This window comes from Rana temporaria, chromosome 2, assembly GCF_905171775.1.
Source record: "Rana temporaria chromosome 2, aRanTem1.1, whole genome shotgun sequence".
NCBI lineage: Eukaryota > Metazoa > Chordata > Amphibia > Anura > Ranidae > Rana > Rana temporaria.
The window spans coordinates 412,679,129-412,696,228 of NC_053490.1; the positions used below are offsets into that span (position 1 = coordinate 412,679,129).

The 17,100-nt window shown below is 42.1% G+C and overlaps 1 protein-coding gene across 1 annotated transcript in view; it reads left to right on the forward strand.

Annotated features, from left to right (window-relative positions):
• Positions 1-3,161: 3,161 nt before the first annotated feature.
• The window catches only part of LOC120928328 (golgin subfamily A member 6-like protein 22), a gene marked incomplete at its 3' end in the record, with an annotated part of 148,384 nt that continues 134,445 nt past the window's right edge, over positions 3,162-17,100 (forward strand). Inside the window, exon 1 of the mRNA XM_040339426.1 lies at positions 3,162-3,509. Within this exon, the coding sequence (XP_040195360.1) occupies positions 3,162-3,509 (348 nt within the window). The remainder of the gene's footprint in view (positions 3,510-17,100) is intronic.

The window sequence follows — 17,100 nt, forward strand, 5'->3', positions numbered from 1 at the left end:
ATGCAAAAGTAATGTAAACGTTCACTATCTTATACTACATATACTACATAAACTTTTGATGACTTTAATCACATCGCATTCCACAGTTCCTGGTACATGAGAGTATTGAGATGGCTTTGGAGAATCTCTTTCTAGGAGAACCTCTAGGCAGCCAGATGAATGGCTGAATACAGCCTCTGTCCTCTTAGAAGCCCTTCCTGGGCAACTGTAAAACAAGTCTTTGAACAAATAGTACATAGAGGTGCACTTAGTTGTGAATTCCTGGTCAAAGTTGTTGGTTTACCCCATGGAGTCACCAGCAGGCAAACATTTTTTAAAAACCTTGGTGGGATTGCATCCCTAAGGTAAATCAAAACTGCTATGCTTCACAGCATATCATTGTTTTGTTGCACTATTTTAATGGATAAAGCCTCTAATCTTTCTGAAACATACTTGGCATAGGTAGAAAGTAATATTTTATTTTACTATAAATTTAATTCTGAGAGCTGTAAAATACTTTTTTATGTATGTATTGAGGAAAAGAATTCTTGAAGAAAAAAATCATTCTCTTCTTCACTATAATATTGAGTCTACCTTTCAAAATGTCTAAATAAACACTCTACCACATGACATCTAGGCTTCCCAGAATAACATGCAGCAGAACTGGTCATATAGCTGAACTGTCTTGCCACTGCCAGAACAAACTGAGAAATGAATGTGGAATCCGAGTTGAACAAATGTTCACATATCTTCAACAGTCTGTTTAATTAGAGAACTGGTCTCTAGGTTTAAATGGCAGTCAGGAGAAGCTTTTGATACAGTATTGCTGTTATATTACATACAAAGAAATGGTATTGTATTAATCTGAACATGGATTATATGATCTATATTAGCCATAGATATGAAATAAATGTGATCATTTTAGAATATCTTTCAAAATACAAAAAAAAGCTTGGTAGAGCAGCACTTCTTTACAACTAGGGCTACAAAACTCCAGTCTGAGAGAGAGATTCTCCTCAGAGTTTTACCAGTTGAAGCCTAACTCTGGGCATATTAAAAATAATAAAACATTTCTCAATCTCATCCCTTATGATGTCAATTCATCATTTTTGCAAGGGAATGGGCTAACGCATAGCAATAATCAGCTTACTTTATGGTCTTGTGACAACCATGGAATGTGGACAGACACGTTTACTAATGGCCACATCCTATTTGGATGACGTCACATGATCATTGAGTGCAGTACAGGAGTGATGATCTTGTAGAGAATGACTGCAACAAAATGTAGACTTGCTTCAGTGTAGAGCTTGTCACAATTGGAACTCTTGTGAAAAAATTGAGGGACTGCGGAGTAACGAAGAGAGCGCAATTTTTTAATTATTTTTAAAGTGCTCAGACTTAAGCTTTAAAGGAACCCTATTGTGAGAGGAACATGGATGTTGCCTATATTTCTTTTTCAAAAAGTGTTGTCATGCATACCCTCTGTCTTCAATAATTTGAGTTTTTGATCCACAATACGAATTTAAGTCTGCTCATGGCACTAGCTAGATGCATTTGAAAAGTCTTCTACACTTTCTCAAAGAACTTATGTCCCTTCACTGCCAAATGGTCTTATCCTGCTAACAAAGGCCAAAAAAATTCCCATCCAAACCCTTCAAAGCATCCTGGGTGGCAAATTAAACATTACACGGCAGCCGAAACTGATGAGGTGTGTAAATTCTGCAAGCAGGCATTATTGCCAGGTGTTTACTTGACTGCTAGAGACACCATGCCACCGGGGTTCATGGGCATCCTTCTGCAATTTAAAAGCTTCCCTTGATGCTCCTCCCAGCAATAGATCCAAGATGGTAGAATTACTGAGAGACCTACCTAAGAAATCAGTTATCACCAACATGCTCTCTGGAATGACCACTAAAAAAGAGATCACAGACATGCCCAACAACTTGTTTCACCTACTTACTATAGTAGAGGACTCTAAAATAGGCTGGATATGCATTATAAGGCCATCAAGATGCATCAAGAAGCAATCCAACAAACGGAAATTGCTCATTAATTTGCACTATATGAAAATGAAGATCAAAAGAGTAAGGTACAATGATGTCTAGATCTGCTTCCTAAGGCAACAGGCCATGATAGTCTTCAGAACACACTCAGAGCTGTTTTTATTATGCTACTGGGTTAACCGGTTACTACTGCACTTGGACACAGTCTTCAGCTACACAAAGATGTCATTTGACCATTTTATTACCACCATGAGTAAGAAGCAGAATTTTGCAAAATGAGAGAGACACAAACTGTTGACCTTGAGAGTGCCATTATCTCCATTTTCCACAGTCTGGGTTCGGGAGACTCTGGCATGCAAGAAGATGGGATGCCTACTGCTAAACAAGCTCCAAGCTGCTAACATGCCCTATAGGGATGATAGGGATTCCCTGCATGTCTGTCAACACAAAAAGATGATCACTCATCACTCCTTCATTTCCTGAAAGTTCAAGAGAACGTCTGTGTGAACCTAAGCATTGAAGTCACCTTTACTACATTGGCAGTATGCTGCTGAAAGAATAAGACAGGACTACTTAATGAAATTAGTGAGGTCATCATTGTTTTTTGCTCTTTTTTATTTTAGCACATTCCTTTTCTCAAGTTCAACCTCATTATAGACACATACCATTGTTCGTATTGAATACTATTAATGAGTTGTGTGTTGTGAACATGAGGACAGCTGTTTTGAAAACCCCCTTTTCTGCTTACAAGCTATTTTTTCTCTGTTAGTCCCTTACTGTTAACAGTCAGATGGCTTACTTGTGTAATACCTTTGGCAATAGATAAGCTTGTGAAATATAATGAGAGGCAACTGTGTCTCCGCCATGTTCCTCTCCTACTGCGACAAAAGAGAAGGAGCGGGGAATATACTAGAAAGAACGTCAGGGGCGGGCGACGTGTGCGGAGTGTATATAAAGCTAACATGCATGTGTCGTACCTACGTTCTGTGTGCGAAGGAAGGAGGAAGCGCCAAACGTGAGACCAAAGGTAAAATTTAAACTTGGGGCATCATAGGCCTAGACTGATTCTAGATTGAGGCCTATATTGGGATACGATTAGGAGAGTTTAGCCTGACATTAGTGTTTTTGTCTTGTGTTTTGTCTTGCAGACAATATGAAACAGTTTAAGGACCTGACTTCATGGGCAGGTTCATAGACAGGTACAGGGAGCTGAGGAATTTGTGGGAGGTTAAAAACCCCTTACATCATAATAAACCAGCCAGGAAGGCAAAGCCGGAGAAACTGCTGGAATTAGTGAAGACACAGGTCCCCGACGCAGACATCGAGTTTGTGGATAAGAAAATTGGTAGCACGAGGAGCACGTATAGGAAGGAGCGTAGAAAGGTCCTGGATTCCCTCAAATCAGTAGCAGCCAGGGAATCACATTCCACCCTTCCCTCAACCCTTCCCTCCACCCTAGCTGAGGCTTCCAAGGACCAACCTGGGCCTTCCATCCTGGAAGAAGTGGAGGAGCCCAGCTGGAGCCAGGTATATTATTTTTTTACATATTTATTGTCCTAAAATTATTGATGTTAACTAGATGTTCTTGTTGATAACAAATTATTGATTTAACAAAAAGTGTTTGACATATCAATAGACAGTAGTGGCCAAAAATGATTGGGACAAGAATGAAAACTGCTGGGGTCAGAATGATAGTCTTTTCTATTTATTAGCATTCAATTTGCAACAGTCATGAGCTGAAAATTGTGTGTGATTGATGGACCAAAAACTAAAACTATGTCCCTTTTTTATACACAGGAAGACCTCAGCCAGGATGAGGGTCTGGAAAGTGGCAGGCAGGAGGTGGGAGGGGGAAGTGGCAGCCAGGAGGTGGCCGGGCCCAGTGGCAGCCAGGAGGTGGCCGGGCCCAGTGGCCTGACCCAATTCCAGGTGCCTCCCCTCCGCCTTCCAACAAAAAGGGCCAGGAAGGGGAGGAACGTGGATGAGGCAGCACTTGCCCTCATTCAGGATGCTCATGTGACCCTGAAAGAACCCCCTTGCGTTCAAAATGGCTATGCCTGCATAGTAGCAGCGAAATGCAGGACATGGAGCAGGGCCAATGCATCCTCTGTGAGAACCTAATTTTACAAAACCTAAATAAGGGGTTTATGGGCCAACTGACAGAAAATACACACCTTTCTGAGTTCATCCATCCTCCTCCACCTCCTCAACCTCCTGCCACAACTCGACGAGCCAAGCCACGGCGTGTAGGGAAGCGTGGAGGGAAGGCTGCAGGGAAGACAAGAAAGTGATGGCCTGGGTTCAGTCTGATCTGACAGAAGACGCAGGCTGTTGTAGTACCACAGACTGGGGACATATATGTCATCTGCTGCTGTTCCTGATCTCTGGGAGTCCAGGACCAGATTTTGCTCCCTATTATATGGACTTCTCAGGCTACCAATTTTTAAAATAGTTGATGTCTGCCTTGGGGTCCAAAGGCTTTTCAAATTCCAGCAGTTTCTCCAGTGTTGCCTTCCTCTTTATTTTGTTATCCAGAATAAATTGATTTTTTTTTTTTATGAAAATACTTGCCTATGTGTTTTTCTTTAAATAGGACAGTTTGTTTGTGAGTAGGTGGGTACATTTCAAAAATACAATGTCAAATTAACAAGGGACACCAACCAACCTCCTTGATAATAATGTTGTGGTAACTTGACACACACAAAAAAAAATTATGGAGATCACTAGAATTTTTTTTTCAAATAATCATTTCCTGGAAGTTCTAGAGAACTTCTGTGTGAACCTAAGTATTGAAGTCACCTTTACTACATTGGCAGTATGCTGCTGAAAGAAAAAAGCAGGACTACTTAATGAAATTAGTGAGATCATCATTGTTTTTTGCTCTTTTTTATTTTAGCACATTCCTTTTCTCGAGTTCAACCTCATTATAGACATATATCATAGTTCGTATTGAATACCATCAATAAGTTGTGCGTTGTGAACACGAGGACAACTGTTTTGAAAACCCCCTTTTCTGATTACAAGCTATTTGTCCTCTGATACTCCTTTACTACTGACCGGGGTGTTAACAGTCGGATGGCTTACTCGTGTAATACTTTTGGCAATAGATAAGATTGTGATATATAATGGGAGACAACTCAACATTTTTGGCAAAAGGCACCAGATACTTAAAGAATTACACTACCTTTTCTGTAATATTACATTTCTTCAGGAAATGCATTTAAAGGGGTTGTAAAGATTTGTTTTTTATTTTCGAAATAGGTTCCTTTAAACTAGTGCATTGTTGGTTCACTTACCTTTTCCTTCGATTTCCCTTCTAAATGTTTTTTTTCCTTTGTTTTCTTTGTCTGAATTTCTCACTTCCTGTTCCTCCTCAATAAGATGTTCAGTAAAGCTGTTCTAAATGACTTTCCACCGCTCGGATGATGGTGGAAAGCTTACTGAGGAGAAACAGGAAGTGAGAAATTCAAACAAAGAAAAAAAACATTTAGAAGGGAAATCGAAGGAAAAGGTTAGTGAAGCAACAATGCACTAGCTTAAAGGAACCAAGTTAGAAAATAAAAGACGAACCTTTACAACCCCTTTAACCTACACTACCATTTAACTCACATGAACAAAGACAAGGGTGTTACCATAGGGGTGCATCGAAATACTCCTTTCATGCTCTCGGATATGATTGCTGATAATAATGGGCGGTAGCTTTTCCTTAGGGCTCTATAGGCAACACTGTGCATTGATTAATATTATAACCAAAACCTACACCCAAGCACTTTCTTATCCCAGGTACCTACTAAGCTTATAGCCTTTTACTCTATCATCCTTATCCATGATGAGGATTTCAATGTAGTGCTGACACCTCTGCAAGGGGCTTTGATACATTAAAGTTTGATATTGACTTATTCAAACCAGAAAGAAACATGACGTTAAAATATCATTCCCATGACATAAATAACCCTTTAAGCTGGCACAGTCAAATTACCCTTGAGATTAAAAGTTACTTTATTAAACCTGGATAATTCCACAATATAGAGAGTTTTATTTAAAAGCGGAAAGCAGAGCTGTCAGTGGGCAGGAGCCAAGAGTCAGATGAAGACTTTTTTTTTTTTTTTTTTTCGGGTGGGTGACCCGACCAGTGATCCTGGTGATTGATGCTGGATTCATTTTGGGGGACATTTTTTTTTTTTTTTAAATAAAGGACTTGACAAAAGTTGGTTCCAGGTTTTTATTTACTTACCCATACTCATTTACACAGTAAGTAAGTCACCCCCCCCCCCCACACCCCCACAACCACTGTGGCCAGGATTGTGAGGTAGAGACCCTTGTCCTCATTAACATGGGGAGGTCACAAGATATTGTGATTGTTGTTCCAGATTCTGATAAATCCCTCCCAAAGCACCCCCGCATGTTGAGGGCATGTGGCGGGTATGGTTCAGAAAGGGGGCACATACTTAGATAAGGGCTTGGTGTGGATTTGGGGGGGGGGGGGCCCATGCAATTTTTTTTAAATGTTTGGTATGGAGTTCTCCTTAAAATTCATATCAGACCCAAAGAGCCTAGAATGGTTTGGGGGGTAACCCCCACACTGTTTTTTTCTTTATTTTTTTTATGTATTGGTAGTCATGGTTGTTAAGGATATCATGACCACCTTAAGGCAGTTCTGAAGGCAAAAGAGATCCAATCAGGTACTAGCAAGATATACCTAATAAAGTGTCCGGTGAGTGTATATATACTGTATATACTATGTTAGGTAGTGATAGATGAGTGAGAAATGACTGGAACTTTTAGCAATGTTTTTATTGCTGTCCATGCTGGTCCTAGAGACTTTATTTCTTACACAGGTGCTTTAGGAGTAACAAGTAAGGGGGAATCCCCCCAGTGGGAGACAGAAAGAAAATACATTATTTTTTTTTCTCTTTCCCTCTATGTCTAAAGCTTAAGAAAAAAAGATAAATCTAGGCTTTAATGCCGCGTACACACGACCGGACATTCCGACAACAAGACCGTGGATTTTTGATCATTCCGAGCATTCATCAAAATGATTCTGAGCATGCGTAGGATTTTTGTGCTTTGGAATTACATGATCGGAAATTCCGACAGCAAATGTTCCAATGGAGCCTACACACGGTTGGAAAATCCGACCAAAGGTTCACATCGAATATTTGTTGTCGGAGATTCCGACCGTGTGTACGCGGCATAAGGGGAATTCGTCCCTATGTAAGAAATGCTTGCACAGCAGGAGTTTGGTCAGTAGATAAAGTTTCTTTTCTCAGTATTAAAGTCTGTCAGTGTACAGGTTAATGTTACAATATCACATTGAACTCAACCTTTTTTTGAATAACTATACATCTAGGCATATTGGAATGTTGAGATCTCCTGGCTATATATTTGGAAATGTAAATATAAGGAGCAGAACCCTTTGATTTTCCACTGACTTCTCAATAACAGCAGAATGTGTTTAAAGTAAATGTGATATCTACATTGTGTCAGCCTGCTCTACAACACTCTAAACTTGCTTCAAATGAGACAATCATAAGGTTATATTAGACTGTTTTTTTTTAAAATAACACACACATTATACTTGCCTACTCTGCGCAAAGGCTTTGCTCAGAACAGCCTCGATCCTACTCTTCTGGGGTCCCCCGCCATCTCTCCTTCAGAGTACCCTCCCTCTCAGCAAGCCGCTTGCTAATAGGGGGTTCTCATGCGAGCGAGCCCCCAAACCATGCTGTCTGCGTCCATTGACACAGACATCAAGGCTTAGCCCTGTCCCTGCTCCCTCATTATAAGGTTTGATTGTCAGGAGCCTGATGCTATCAATCTGCCCTGTGAAGAGGGAGCGAGGGAAGAGAGCTGCTAATCTCGTGTACAGCACTGCATTGAAATCAGGCTCAGGTAAGTATAAGGGGGCGTGGGGAAGATCCTGCGGCACAGAAGTTTTTTTTTACCTTAAAGTAATTGTAAAGGTAATCAATAAAAAAAAAACATGTCTTTACTTACTGTACCTGCTCTATGCAATGGAATTGCTCAAAGCGGCCACAAACCTCCTCTTTTTGTGTACCCTGCCAGCACTCTTGGTCCCTCCCCTCTGTACAGTGCCCCCATGGAAAGCCGATGCATCCATTTACACAGACATCGGGACTCTGCCCCACCCCCTGTTCCCTCGCCACCTGCTTTTATTGACAGCACTAGGAGCCAATGGCTGAGGGGAGATATGAGCTGCAGATGTGCTCGCGCTGGATCGAATGAGGACTCTGGTAAGTAAAAGGGGTTAGGGGGGATGCGCCTAACACCTAAACATTTTTTACTTTAATGCAAGGGATGCATTAAGGTAAAACAATGTTTAGGCTTTACAACCACTTTAATGCAGAGAATGCATTAATGTAAAACATTTTAAAGTGGATGTAAACTAACTCTCATCCTTTCTAAACTACTGCCATATTGGTTATCTATAATGATATACATGCCTCCTGCATGTATCCTTGCCTGTCAAATGTCTCCCCTCTGTCTATTATGAGACCCAAAAAACGACATGTTCTGTGGGTGGGTCTGTTGTCCGGAGCTCGGTGGGTGGAGTCTTGATGTCAGTAGACTCCCCGCCCACCTCTACACTTCCCTTGTCAACATGCATTTTCTCCTGTGTATTTCAAACACTAAATTCTGCTATGATCACTAACATCCAGTCAAAACTCAGAAAAGTAACCACATGACTTCAGCATGCCCAATCATGCTGAGGTGTGGAACAGCCAATTCTGGGAGAGCTGCAGAAGAAAGGAGGGGTGTGGGAATTAAAAAAGAATGCCTCTCTCAGGCTCGTGCATGAGATGTGTAAATCAACTGTCACTCACAGCAGGAGGGAACAACAGACAGGGTTTTTTTCAGTTTGTCTGTTTTATCTCACAAAAAAAAGGGGGGTTGCTCAGAGCTGGATTAAGTCTTTGTGGCAAGACTGGGCACAGATGATCTGAAATCCTATACTGTACATTACAATAAGAAAAAATTGCGCTTATCCAGAGAAAAGGTTAATGCATATAAATTAATATAACGCAAGACAAAAGGATATATAAACCAAGGGGAAAATATATATATGGAAGGGAAGGCAGCAGTTTCTAGTGCCAAGGCACAAAATGTATGAACTAGAGAAAAGGAGGGGTTAAAACTGCGCCATAGCACCCAGACTCGTGAATTATAAAGTCAATTGGAAAAATCAGGGTTTGGAAAAAAGAAAGTCTATAAAATTTTCCAGGGATTCCACGATACTGATGTATGGAATAGTGGATCCCACCCAGATGGTCCACAATTTTTCCGTATGTAACTTGGTTGCCAGAGTCATGAGCTGCTTACCAGATCATAGACTTAAATCAGCGGTCGACTGTGACCCAGCCGCGGCCTTTGAGGAAAGCAGGGGGGGGGGGAAGCCCACTTCCTAGATGTATCAATCTCTCCCCTGAGACACAGAGTTATAAGCGACGATCCACCGTGATAAACAGCACTCAAAGTGTGAAATCCCACCACCGGTAATAGGAGCAGCTTACCAGAACTTCAATCATAAACCACAGTCGGCTGTGACCCAGCCGCGGCCTTTGGGGAGATCCCACTCCCTAGATGGAAGCACCACTTGCACCCTCGGTAATATAGAATGGTGTCACCGCACAAAAAAGGGAAACAGCAGACATAGCGTAATTCCGTGGGATAGGATATTTAATAAAACAATAAAACAATAAAAGGTTTACTCACATTTGGAGAAAAACACAAGGAGCATTTAAATTTGCCGGCCGGCATGTATCAGAGCAATGCCCGTATACCAAACGTGATGACGTCACCGCACGTCCTCCCAGACGCGTTTCGTCATTAGACGTTATCAATGGAATTGATAACGTCTAATGACGAAACGCGTCTGGGAGGACGTGCGGTGACGTCATCACGTTTGGTATACGGGCATTGCTCTGATACATGCCGGCCGGCAAATTTAAATGCTCCTTGTGTTTTTCTCCAAATGTGAGTAAACCTTTTATTGTTTTATTAAATATCCTATCCCACGGAATTACGCTATGTCTGCTGTTTCCCTTTTTTGTGCGGTGACACCATTCTATATTACCGAGGGTGCAAGTGGTGCTTCCATCTAGGGAGTGGGATCTCCCCAAAGGCCGCGGCTGGGTCACAGCCGACTGTGGTTTATGATTGAAGTTCTGGTAAGCTGCTCCTATTACCGGTGGTGGGATTTCACACTTTGAGTGCTGTTTATCACGGTGGATCGTCGCTTATAACTCTGTGTCTCAGGGGAGAGATTGATACATCTAGGAAGTGGGCTTCCCCCCCCCCCTGCTTTCCTCAAAGGCCGCGGCTGGGTCACAGTCGACCGCTGATTTAAGTCTATGATCTGGTAAGCAGCTCATGACTCTGGCAACCAAGTTACATACGGAAAAATTGTGGACCATCTGGGTGGGATCCACTATTCCATACATCAGTATCGTGGAATCCCTGGAAAATTTTATAGACTTTCTTTTTTCCAAACCCTGATTTTTCCAATTGACTTTATAATTCACGAGTCTGGGTGCTATGGCGCAGTTTTAACCCCTCCTTTTCTATACTGTACATTGTGCCAGGGAAAAAAAAATCAGATTTACATCCACTTTAAGGCTTTAAAACCACTTTAAAGCTGAATCCTCTTGAAGTTGAACATACAGAAGAGATCAGGGAGGAGAGGGGAGAATCAGAACAATGCACCAATTAGATGTGCTGCAGTGCACGTAATATGCTGATAGGAAACAAGAGCAGAGATGAGCTCATCAGTCTGCTGCTTTTCTTTCAATGTCCAGCTACAGTCTGGAGGTGCGGAGAAGACCATATTAACCAGAGACAGTGTTCCACCTTCAAGTCATTTAGATGTGCATATTCTGAATAGAGCATGACTGCATAAAATAAAATTGCAGATGACAACAGGTAAACATGAAGTTTCACATTTACCTGCCTAAAATACAAAGAAAATTTAGTTTTTGTATAACTGAAGAGAAATATTACTTTATACACAAACTCTATACATTACCTTGTTTTAAAAAAATAAAATAATAAAAATAAAATTTTCATTATGCCAAATTTTGCCAATTGTGCTGCTACATGTAACTTTTCTCTAACTCATGGAGCTCTATGAATACTCAAAGACAGAAATTAAATAATTATCAGATAGTGCAGGGCTTTCATAAATCTTAACATCACCAGCAGACAATATAAAAGTTGTAAAATTAAGAATTTATTATATTATAAAAAAAATATATATATATATAGGGCTAGATTCACAAAAGAGATACGACGGCGTATCTCCTGATACGCCGTCGTATCTCTGAGATCCGCCCGTCGTAACTATGCGCCTGATTCATAGAATCAGGTTACGCATAGTTCTCACTAAGATCCGACAGGTGTAAATGACTTACACTGTCGGATCTTAGGCTGAACCCCTAGTATTTCAATTACATATGATTTTCTTAAAACGACTAGAAATGTTTGCCAGCTTGAACAGACAATGCACAAATAGACAACATACTACATCCTGTGCCAGAAGTTTATTATGCGATTATATTATGTTAAAATGACCTGGGGTCTTGAATACCACATAGGATTATACTGTATGTAAAAGGTTTTCAACTAAATCTTCATTCACATTTCTGATTCAGTTCTCTAGTTGGAATGTGGTGACAGCACAAAATGACCAACTTATTGTTTGACATAAATTTTTCTTTATGAGCTTCACATTCCAGAGAAAGGATATTCAGCACTTGACAGCTGTTGGAAAGTATGTCTTAACTTGTAGGATCTTTTAAATGTAATCAGAAATGCCCTAAATATACTGTTTTCTGTTAACAGCTGTCACAGGACATCCAATTTTGGGATTTTGCAGTAACTTTTTATAGTTCCCATTTGTGTCTGATATTGGGCCCTAAAATAGGTAGAAGATTGCTTACTGCAACAAACAGTACCTTAAGCTTAATAGAGAAAGAGAACTATGGTTCAAATATTACTTGCAGTTTTACATTATTTAGATCAGAATTTTTCAACGAGGGTTCCTTGAGGCTTCTTCGGGGTGCCTTGGCAAAATGCCCCAAAATTGTATACAAGCTAGCAGATGACTGAAGCCTTCCTTTTAGTTACACAAAGCCACAGCTTTTTTTTTATTGTGCACCATTATGACCTTCTAGCCACCAATGTCCTAACAATAGGGTGACCACATGTCCCGGATTGCCCGGGACAGTCCCGCATTTTGCAGGTCTGTCCCGGGCACCTTCATTCCAGGACAATACAGTGTCCCGAAATTAAACTGACACAGATACCCCCCGGGCCAATCTGATGCCCCCAAAAAAATGCCTGCTTTACTCACTGACAGTACTTGCCCTGGCCCTGAAGGAGCACAATCCCTGCCCCCTGCTTGTGTATGGAGAAATCATAAATCCCGCCTCTTGTGTCCAATCACTGTGCTGTGATTCGTTACAGCACAAGCTGATTTTTGGGAAGGGGAGGTGTCCCTGAATGGTAGTTTGGAAATGTGGTCATCCTACCTAACAACCAATGACCATCTCCTGCCCCTCTCTGTCAGCGCTGGGTTCATATTAGCTGAGTGATGGAGAAAAACTGAGAGAGAAGAGAAATATTGGAATACTAGTCAGTAACAGAGTGCAAAAGTGTATTGGATTTGGAAGGATAAATCACCTCTAATGTTGGGTGTCATCCAACGTGTGTGGATGTTGATGTATTATGTAAAACTATTAGAATAGTGTTTTACACTTTAGACCAGGGTGCCTCGGGACTCTCCATAATTTTAGAGGGTGCCTTAAGAATGTAAAGAATTTTAAAGGGTGCCTTGATTGAAAAAAGGTTGAGAAACACTGATCTATATGGTCATCTGTCTAAATATAAATTATTATGTGTTTTTTCTCTTTTATTGTAACTGGATTCTCATAATATGCAATACACCAAACATTGTATGTTTGGGGACACTCACACACCCACACGGATGACAAATTGGGAGCAGCAACTGTGTCTGTGCAGTCACTGCATCCCAATTAACTGGAACATCAGTGTATCCTGTGCAGACAAAACACGGCCTCACACACATACCTCCCAACTGTCCTGGATTCCGCAGGATCGTTGCAAGATTTCCAGTAAGTCCCAGGGGTTCCGTGGATCTGGGCTAGAGTCCTAGAGCCCAGTGCTGGAACATGTTCTGACACTGGGCTCCACTCAGTGTGAATATCATCAGTAAGTGCAATGGGTTTAGTGTGTCTCCTGGGGTCAGTAAGGTGCCCCATGAAAGGCCCCTGTTAATCTATAGAAAATGATGATTAGTGGGATGTATGCTGTCAGTGGGGTGGGTTGTGATGACAGGTGGGGAGAAGAGAACAGCAGTGACATTCATGCTCTCATACAAACTCTTCCTCCTCCTCCATCCCAGTCCTGGAACTGGTGAGACTAGATAAGGTGTCACTGACTCCTTCCCCAACCAGTCCAGATCTCTGCCATCACTTTCCGCACCAACTCACTCACAGAAAGCAGATAAGACACTGGGGCACTGACTCCACTAATAAGGGGGCTCTGATTTTAACCACAGGGGAATTCCGATAAATGGGGGCTCTGTCTTTGGGAATGATAACATGACACAGACAATGGGGCTAGGTGCTGGGCTAAAGGTGACCTCATACTACCTTCAGGAGTACAGGGACTTGAATACTATCTAAGAGGTGTTTTCTAGGAGTTGGGGGTATAGTGGTTATGGTGCTATCTAGGAGTACAGGGCTAAAGGGGGGTCTGGTGTTATCTAGGAGTGGGGGATATAGTGGGTCTGATGTTATCTAGAAATGGGGGGTCTGGTTTTATCTAGGAGTGCAGGGTAGAGGAGATCAGGTGTTCTCTAGGAGTGTGTGTGTGTGGGGGGGGGGGGGCGGGGGGTCTGGTATTATCTAGGAGTGGAGGGTATAGGAGATCAGGTGTTATCTAGGAATTGAGAGCATAGTGATTCTGGTGTTATCTAGGAGTGGGGGGTATAGGGGGGTCTGCTGTTATCTAGGAGTAAAGACAGTATAGGGGGGTTTGGTGTTATCTAGGAGTACAGGGGGTATAGTGATTCTGTGTTATCTTGAAAGAGGGGCGGATAGGGGGGTCTAGTGTTATCTAGGAATTGGGGGTATAGCGGGTCTGGTGTTACCTCAGAGTGGGGGATATAGGGGGTTCTGGTGTTATCTATGAGTGGGGGTATAGGATATCAGGTGTTTTCTAGGAGTACAGGGGATAAAGGGAAGTCTGGTGTTATCTAGGAGTGGGGGGCCGAGGGGGGTCTGGTGTTATTAAGGAGTGGGGGAATAGGAGATCAGGTGTTATCTAGGAGTGGGGGGAATAGGGGGTCTGGTGTTATCTAGGAGTGGGGTTTTATTAGATCAGGTGTTATATAGGAGTGGGGGTAAAGGGGATAACTGAAATACATCACAGGTGATAGCATTTGCTGCTCAGTGATTGCAGTATTCTAGTCTGCATCTCCCCAAGGTAATACATAAAACCAGGGCTTTTTTTTCAGGGGGAACATGGGGGAACTCAGTTCCACCACCTCTGGCTCAGACCCTTTGGTGTCTGCTCACCACAATCACTTGTAAACACAGAAGTCTGTTTTCTGTGTTTACAAGTGACAGCTCTGCACTCTGTGTGTAACCCCCCCCCCCCCCCTGAACTCTGCACTCTGTATGTAATGCGATCCTGATATTTAATGCCCCTTTAAGACCATTCTACCGGTTGTGAAATTTGAACAGGGTCGTGGTTGAGTTCCTGCACCTATTTTCTGAGAAAAAAAGCTCAGCATAAAACCTGTCCTGTTAGTCGGCCCTGAGGACAGGGTTGATGACCACTGATTTAAAGCCCTCAAACATGTGAAAAAACTGTTATGAGCTCGCCACTTGGTGGATAGCTGGCGAGTAATAAGTGAAGGACGAAGGGATTGTAGTTATTACTCAAAGATGCATAAAGTATATTCCAGATTGGATCTAATTTTCACTTCATTCTATGCAGAAGTAAGAAGGAGGGGGAGATAAGGGCTACCAGACATTGCACTGTATTACAGAGCAATGTCTTTGGTACGTATATTAATATGGTGTCATGACTCGGCAGGAAGAAATTTAGAAGAAGCACCATGGATACCATCTAAGACGAGAGGACTGTCAAAATGGACATCCCTATTAACCTGGAACACATTGGCAGTCTGGGACAGAATTAACAAAACTGGCAAATATGCCCCAAGAACATCCCCACTATCCCCACTAGGAGGGTTTCCACGGTTCCCCCCTGGGGAAAAAAGGGAGTGTTAGACCCATGGAAATCAGATGGGAACACTATTAGCCAGATTCAGGTAGATGTGCCTAACTTTAGGCGGGCGTAGCGCAACTCATATACGCTACGCCGCAAGTTAGAGAGGCAAGTACAGTATTCACAAAGAACTTGCGTCCTAAGTTACGGAGGCGTAGTGTAAATGGGCCAGCGTAAGCGCGCCTAATTCAAAGTAGGCTGTAGTGGGCGTGTTGTATGGTAATGGATCGTGACCCCACGTAAATGATGCGCCTAACGAACGGCGCATGCGCCCTCCGTGGACGTATCCCAGTGCGCATGCTCAAAATCACGTCGCAAATAGTCAATGCTTTCGACGTGAACGTAACCTACACCCAGCCCCATTCTGAATCGGCTTACGCAAACGACGTAAACGACGTGAATTTCGACGGCTGTTCCAACGTCCATACTTAACATTGGCTGCGCCATCTTTTTGGTGGCTTATCTTTACGCCTGCAAAGCGCCTTACGTAAACGGCGTAGCTTACTACGACGGGTGTACGTACGTTTGTGAACAGGCGTATCTTGCTCATTTACATATTCTCGGCATAAATCGACGTACACGCCCCTAGCGGCCAGCGTAAATATGCAGCTAAAATACGACGGCGTAGGAGACTTACGCCGGTCGTATCTTAGCAACAGAGAAGCATATCTCAATTTGAGCATACGCTTAAAGATACAACGGCGCGGATTCGGACTTACGACGTTGTATCTACTGATACGCCGTTGTAAGTCTTTGTGATTCTGATTATATGTGTCTAAGGTACACCCCACTGGAAACACTTATCTCTCAAGCAGAAATTTTATCATCTCAAGGGGAGATGGCAATGGTGGGGTGGAGATATTATCAAATCCGAGATTTCTTTAAAAAACTAGAACCCCAAGTAAGGACTCTAGATTCTCTAACAATGTTCGAAAAAACATGTATAAAGATGTCAAAACCCAATCATCTATTGTCCCAAATGTACAGGTTAATACTTAGTGGACAAGATGCCTCAACCCCATACTTTATTGAAGAATGGGAAAAAGAGCTAAGCTGTACTTTTACAACATCACACATAAAAAATGTATGGGAAGCAACACACTCAACGTTAGTAAGCTCATCCATTCAGGAGATGTCATATAAGTTCCTAGTTAGATGGTATCGGACCCCTGCGCGATTAGCGCAAATATACCCATCTACAAGTAATGGCTGTTGGAGGGGCTGTAAAGAAAGGGGCACCTTCCTCCACATTTGGTGGAACTGCCCAAAGATTATTTTGAGAAGAAATAGCCCCATGGATAAAGAGGATGTCTAAGAAACCCATAGAGCTAACACCATTGCACTTTTTGTTCCATGGCTCCATGAGATCTATAAAGTCGTACAAAAATAGCATCACACCACATGTATTAAACACTGCCAAGAAGTTGATACACAGGTACTGGAAGAATGGAGGAGGGAAGTAGATGGAATAATGGAGGCAGAAAGATGGGTCCACGGAACTAGAAACCAACAGGAGAAATTTTAAAAAATATGGGTAGATGGGGAAAACCATGTTCAAGAACTAGACAGAGATAGAAATAGAATGTCTGACTCTGCTGAATACCTCTTAACAGATACCTGAAATGAGGAGGAGGGATTTGGAATGGACTACAACATTTTTAAGATAATGTATAGAATTTAATGATAAAAGTCGCACTTACAAGAAGCGAAGATAAGAAAAGATCATTCATAAAAGTTGCCGGCCTGCACACCTGTCTGCTCACAAGGTACACCGCAATGACGT